Genomic DNA, 6,372 nt, shown 5'->3' on the forward strand with positions numbered 1-6,372 from the left:
AATTAGAAGTGGTGTGGATAGTGAGTCTGAGAAGAATGTTGTGGAGAAGTTACAGCTATTTGTGGAGTCTTGGTGTAGGAGGGATAATGAGATGAGGCCAATTATTAAGCTATAACATGTGGTGTTTGTTCATACTATTTTGTTGTTTGTGAATCAGGTTAGTGGTAGGAGTATAATTGAAGGTACGATAATTTTTAACATTGTAGGAGGTTAAGGTTTTGTACGTAGTCTGTGCCATATGTATTGGATACTATTACTAGTAGTGCTAGACCTACAGCTGCTTCTCAGGCTGCGAATACTAGAATAATGATTGGGATGATGAAGGATAGTATTGAATGAGTGTTTAGTGTGATTAGGGAGGTTATGATAAATAAAGATAAGATTATTCCTTCTAAACATAGTAGTGTTGATATTAGGTGGGATCGGAATATCAGGGCTCCAAGCAATGATAGGGTAAATGTAAAGAGTAGATTAAAAAATACTGGGGTTATTTGGTATTCATGGTTGATATCCATGATTTAATGAGTCGAAATCATTTGTTTTAGTTAAACTAATTACCAATGTTATTCTGTTCATTCTAAGCCCTTGTTAAACCACTTGTATATTAGTCCTAGGGCCAAGATGGTTAGTAATCCAAGGGTTGTTAGTACTACCCCTGTGAGACTGCCGTATTGGATGGCCCATGGGATGGGTAAAAGAAGTGCGATTTCTAGGTCGAATAGAAGGAATGTGATGGCGATAAGGAAAAATTTTATGGAGAAAGGTAGGCGGGCGGATCCTATTGGGTCAAATCCGCATTCATATGGACTAGCTTTGTCTGAGTATAGGTTTAGTTGTGGAAGTCAGAAGGCTACAGATACTAGGACTAGGGAGACACTGAACTTAAAAATCAAAATGAGGAGCAGGAGCCGTGGCTCAGAGGTTATGAGCACTGGATGCTTTCATGCAGCAAATCCATACCAATACATATTTTTAAGTCTTATTATTATTATCATTATTATTATTATTATTGTTGTTGTTGTTGTTGTTGTTGTTTTGTTCTTTTTGAGACAGGGTTTTCCTGTAGCCCCAGCTGTCCTGGAACTCACTATGTAAACCAGGCTGGCCTTGAACTCACAGAGATCTGCCTGCTTCTGCCTCCTGAGTGCTGGGATTAAAGGCTTTTTATTTTATGTATATGATTGTACTGCCTGCATGGATATAAGTGAACCCGTGTTGTGCGATGCCTGAGGAGGTCTGTAGAAGGCATTGGTTTCCCCTGGAACTGGAGTTACAGATGGTTGTTAGTGGTCATGTGGGTGCTGGGAATCTGGAAGAGCAATCAGTACTCTTAACTGCTGAGACATCTCTCTAGCCCCACAATACATGAATTTATTTCCAAGATTCATTTGTTAGTTTGATTCTATACCTTCATGTCTATGAAGTGGCAGTTCTATATGCCATATCAGGAGTCCTTTTGTCTTTATTTCTTGATGTGTATGTGGGTGGGAGAAGGAGGCATTGTGTGTATTAGTGCACGTGTGGATATGCAGGTGGATGATACAGGACAGTTTGGGATGTCATTCCTCAGGAGCCAGCCCCCATGTTTATTGAGATACAGTCTCTCACTGTGATCTGGGTTTTACTTATTATGCTTGGGTGGCTGGCCAACAAGTGCCCACAATTCTTCTAAGTCCAGTGTTGGATTACAAGTGTAAACTACCAAGTCCATTTTTAAAATACACACACACACACACACACACACACACACACACACACACACACACACACATATATATATAATTATTGTGAATTTCATACAGCACATATTAATGATATTTAGGCAGTCTCCTCTATCTTCACCTGCCTCATATCTATTTCACCAGATTTCTTGCATATATGTTAAGACCTACGAAGTCAAGTTTGTATCACCATATGTTCCTTGGTGTGAGTTCATTCACTGGATCCTATCAGCCTATCAAACCTCACTATCAAGACCAATACTCCCTCATCAGCAGTGATCAGCTGCCAATAGTTTCTTGGCTAAGGTGATTTGGACTTCTTACCCATTTTCAGATGTCTATGCTGGGATTTTGTATAATTTGCATTTGCATGGGTCTTGTGCATGCTGTCACCATTGTTGTAAGTTCATATGGACAAGTTCTCAGTCACCTGGAAAACTTGTTTTCCTTGTGGTCTTTCAATAATGGTGTCTCTTTCAGTCTTTCCAACTCATCATCCAAAATGGTCTCTGAACCTTGAGTGGCAGAGGTTTAATATAAGTGTACTAATCAGGGACACACTCTCTGCTGTCAGCTTATCCTCTATATATTTTCCAGTTGTGGCTTTCTGTGTTAATCATCCTCTGTTGTATGAGGAAGGTTTGCTGGTGAGAATCGTCAAGCTTCTTTCTGCATTAGATGGAGACTATTAAGAGTTCCATAACTGATCAAACACAGAGAATAAGTGTCAGTGAGATGCCCAATCTTAAGTGACAGATCTACAATTGAACTTCTGTACCAAAGGTTCATCGAATATATCAGAACACAAGGTACAGTGAATATTAATGTGCCTCTCAGATCACACGAAGTCCAGGTTCAATGTAGGAGCTGGGATCACATTCAGTTCCTGGTACTTATTCAGCCAGACCTGTACACATGGAATCATCTCCCAGTCACCTTATCAGAATTGCTATGGAGAAGTCATTAATTTCAAACACTGATCACTAATTTTTTATGAAAACACTTTGTTGTGAAAAATCTTGTTTTTCTGATAATTTTCCCAAATTTAAAAACATTCTTGAGGATTTCACACATCATCATTACTATATTTGCCTAATTTCCACCTGCCTTTTTCTCCCTCCAACTCCTCCTCCCCACATTCCCCTCTCAATTTCTAGTCCTTCTCTTTAATTATTCTCATTACATGTACATGGTCATAAACACTAGAAGAGAACATGCTAAGGCTACTTTCCTAAACCAAAGCAATTCCTTGCTCTATTCTAAATTCTTTTCCTATATTCACAGGTAAGTGTAGCTGTCACCACTCAGTAAAGAAGTTCAGTTTTCAATAGATGGAGACTATTACACAGATCCTCAACTGATCAAAATGCAGAGAATAAGCAACTTGGGTGTCTAATGCTAAATCAGACATCTATACTGTAGTCAGATTTTTAAAGATATTTTTTCAATCTCATGAAATTCCATGAAGCAGTTGTGAAATCATGATGCATAGTTGACTCTTATTGACAACTGGAGAAGAAACACTGGGGTCTTCCCACAGAAGGATATTGTGACTTCTCAGGGCTCATTAGAACAAAAGATGTTATGAAAATGGTAATGCTATAGTTTTACCTGGCTCAACAACACGGTTTCTTGTCTCCTTTCTCAAGTTAGAAGTAATGAACCAATGAAGGGAGGAGGAAATATTACCGAGATCACCGAATTCATCCTCCTGGGATTCTCAGATTTCCCCAGAATCACAGCGCTGCTCTTTGTCATATTCCTGCTCATCTACATCACAACTCTGACTGGGAACTTGTGCCTCATTGTTTTAATAAGGATGGATTCCCACCTCCACACCCCCATGTACTTCTTCCTCAGTAATCTGTCCTTCATAGACCTCTGCTATGTCACCTCGACAGTCCCTAAACTGCTCTTCAGTTTCTTCCAGGAAAAGCAAACTATCAGCTTTGTGGGCTGTGTAGTTCAGTATTTCTTTTTTTCAGTGCTGGCAGTGAGTGAATGCTGCCTCATGACAGCCATGGCCTATGACAGGTATGCTGCCATTTGTAACCCTCTGCTTTATTCATCCATCATGTCACCTACCCTCTGTGTTCAGGTGGTGGTGGGATCATACATGGGTGGACTCACAGGTTCTTTACCTCAGATTTGTGCCTTGTTGCAGCTCCACTTCTGTGGACCTAATGTCATTAGGCACTTCTTCTGTGATGTATCCCAGCTCATACATTTATCCTGCACTGACACTTTCTTTGCAGAAGTCCTGTTTGTGATATTAACAATGATGTTTGGAATGGTGAATGCTTTTGCCATCATGATATCCTATGTTCATATCATCTTCTCTATTGTGAAGATCACGTCAGCTAAAGGCAGGTCCAAGGCATTCAGCACCTGTGCTTCTCACCTGACAGCTGTTTCTCTCTTCTATGGTTCTGGTGTCTTTGTCTATTTGCGTTCCAGCTCTGGAGTTTCCTCCAGCTTTGACAGATTTGCTTCCATGTTCTATATTGTGGTGATTCCCATGTTGAACCCCTTGATTTACAGTCTGAGGAACAAGGAAATCAAAGATGCCATGAAGAGGTTGCAGAATAAAACAGGCACCTGTTAAAGTCTTAGATTCTGAGATTTTTGACATTTGTTTCCTGTGAGAATCAGGAATATCTACATTAATGTGAACTTGATTGTAACACTACAAAATTCATGAAATTTTGGAAGAAGAAATTTTACTTTAAGTACTCAGTACTCCAATATGTATCAATAACCAACCTGTTCATAAACACATTCTGTTTTTCCCATGACTCATGTAGCTTTAAGTAGATGACAAGATCTACTTAGATTTTTATAGGACATTGCCACAGCAACGCATAGACCCAACTTTTGTTTAGTTTAGATGCACTCAGGTAGTGATGATGAGACATAGCTGATGATATTTGGGAGTAGCATTCATATGCATTGTTGGATGTCTGAAGTCCCTGGACCTGCTGTGTTCTGAGAGCTGACTATATGGGCTGTTGTTCAGAACTCTTTTCCATGGGCACAGATTGGTGTTGTCATTAAAGTATGGTTTTAAAGGAGAAAGCACAGTGCTGTAATTACTTTCTGTTGCTGTGCTACTACACAGTGAGCAAGGCAACACATAGAAAGAAGGGTTTATGACTCCAGATAGATAAAAAGTCCAGCATGATGGAAAGGCATTGCCAGCAGAGGCACCTGGAGCAGAAAGCTGAGGGCTCATGTCTTCAAGCAGACACAGGAATCGAGGAGAGACAAATTGGAAATGAGGCAAGGCTAAAACAAACCCCCAGTGACATACCTCCTCCAGATTGGCCAACCTTCTAACTTTCCAAAATGGACTCACCAATTGCAGGATAAAGTTTTCAAATATTTTGAGCCTGTGTCATTCAAAATGAGCCTGTCTCATTCAAACCACTACCTGTCTCATTCAAACCACTACCTGGGTAAATGAAAATACCATTGTTTTCAGACTTGTTCCTGAAGAAGATTGGATACTGTGGTAGATTACAAACTGTAAGCTTAGCTAAATTATGCAGGTAAGTATATGGGGCTCAAAAATATTTTTAGCTAGATGTCAGAAATTCTACATGAAGCAAGGGAAACAGTCAATCTCCCAGGTATCACTACAGATTTTCTAGGTAAGCTTAATAGTGTGTTTATAAGAATGAAAAGATATATATGGTTCTCCTCATATCTGACTTGGCTCTAGGTTTCATAAATAACATTAAAAATCCCCATTTGAGACTCCTATCCTCAGGCCTCTTGGGGTAAGTCTATAGCGCAGCCCTCCGTGCCTTGAATCCCCAAGCCACATTCACCCTTCCATCTCCCTGGCTGTTTGCTACTCCCAGTTTGGGACCTGCACCATTCCTAGTCTTGGGGCCCCAGACACCTGGGGAACCAATACTGCTTCCTGATCCTTCTCACCCAGACCAACTTAGTGCCTTTCTTGGGCCCCAGGAGAACCGCTTCTGGTCCTGGCCCCGCCCTCACCTCTTTCTGCATCCTTGGACCTGCACCACCGGCTAACTCTCCTAGCCTGCACTCCTTTTCTGCATCCTTGGACCTGCACCACTGGCAAACTTTCGTAGCCTGCACTCCTATCCTCAGGCCTCTTGGGGTAAGTCTATAGCTCAGCCCTCTGGGCCTTGACTCCCCAAGCCACATTCACCCTTCCATCTCCTGCGCTGTTCACTACTCCTAGTTTGGGACCTGCGCCATCCCTAGACTTGTGGCCCCAGACACCGGGGGAACAAATACTGCTTCCTGACCCTTCTCACCCAGAACAACTTAGTGCCTTCCTTGGGCTCCAGGGGCACTGCTTCTGGACCTGGCCCTGCCCTCACCTCCCTCTACTTCCCTGGTCCTGCAACACCCTCCAGCCTCTTTCTGGGGCTCCGAGGCTTTTCCCACCCCATCTGCCTTTGCATCCCTGCGTGGTGTGGCCACTGCCAGGGTCTCAGGTCAGTCCAACACCCAAGTTCCTGAGGCCAAAATCATTCTTAGAAGATTCCAGTCCTAAAGAGAAATTCTGAAAACTTCTGACCTACATTGGAATTGGGCCACCACAGAACTCCTGAAAATAAAATCAATCCGGCCACGACAATATAAAATCAAAAGAGAGAACCAGAAGCTTAGA

At 41.8% G+C, this 6,372-nt stretch overlaps 1 protein-coding gene across 2 annotated transcripts; it reads left to right on the forward strand.

Annotated features, from left to right (window-relative positions):
* Window positions 1–315: 315 nt before the first annotated feature.
* LOC103733380 (olfactory receptor 5AN1-like) lies at window positions 316–4,326 on the forward strand. 2 transcript variants are annotated; one of them, XM_029563146.1, is made up of 2 exons: window positions 316–328; window positions 3,401–4,326. In XM_029563146.1, the coding sequence occupies exons 1-2, from the start codon at window positions 316–318 to the stop codon at window positions 4,324–4,326; spliced, it is 939 nt and encodes a 312-aa protein (XP_029419006.1). The 2 variants fall into 2 exon arrangements, with proteins under 2 accessions (XP_029419006.1, XP_008830415.1); XM_008832193.1 differs by lacking the exon at window positions 316–328 and having other exon boundaries at window positions 3,388–4,326.
* Window positions 4,327–6,372: the final 2,046 nt, after the last annotated feature.

The sequence above is a fragment of the Nannospalax galili genome, unplaced genomic scaffold, assembly GCF_000622305.1.
Source record: "Nannospalax galili isolate Female #2095 unplaced genomic scaffold, S.galili_v1.0 scaffold936, whole genome shotgun sequence".
Lineage (NCBI taxonomy): Eukaryota > Metazoa > Chordata > Mammalia > Rodentia > Spalacidae > Nannospalax > Nannospalax galili.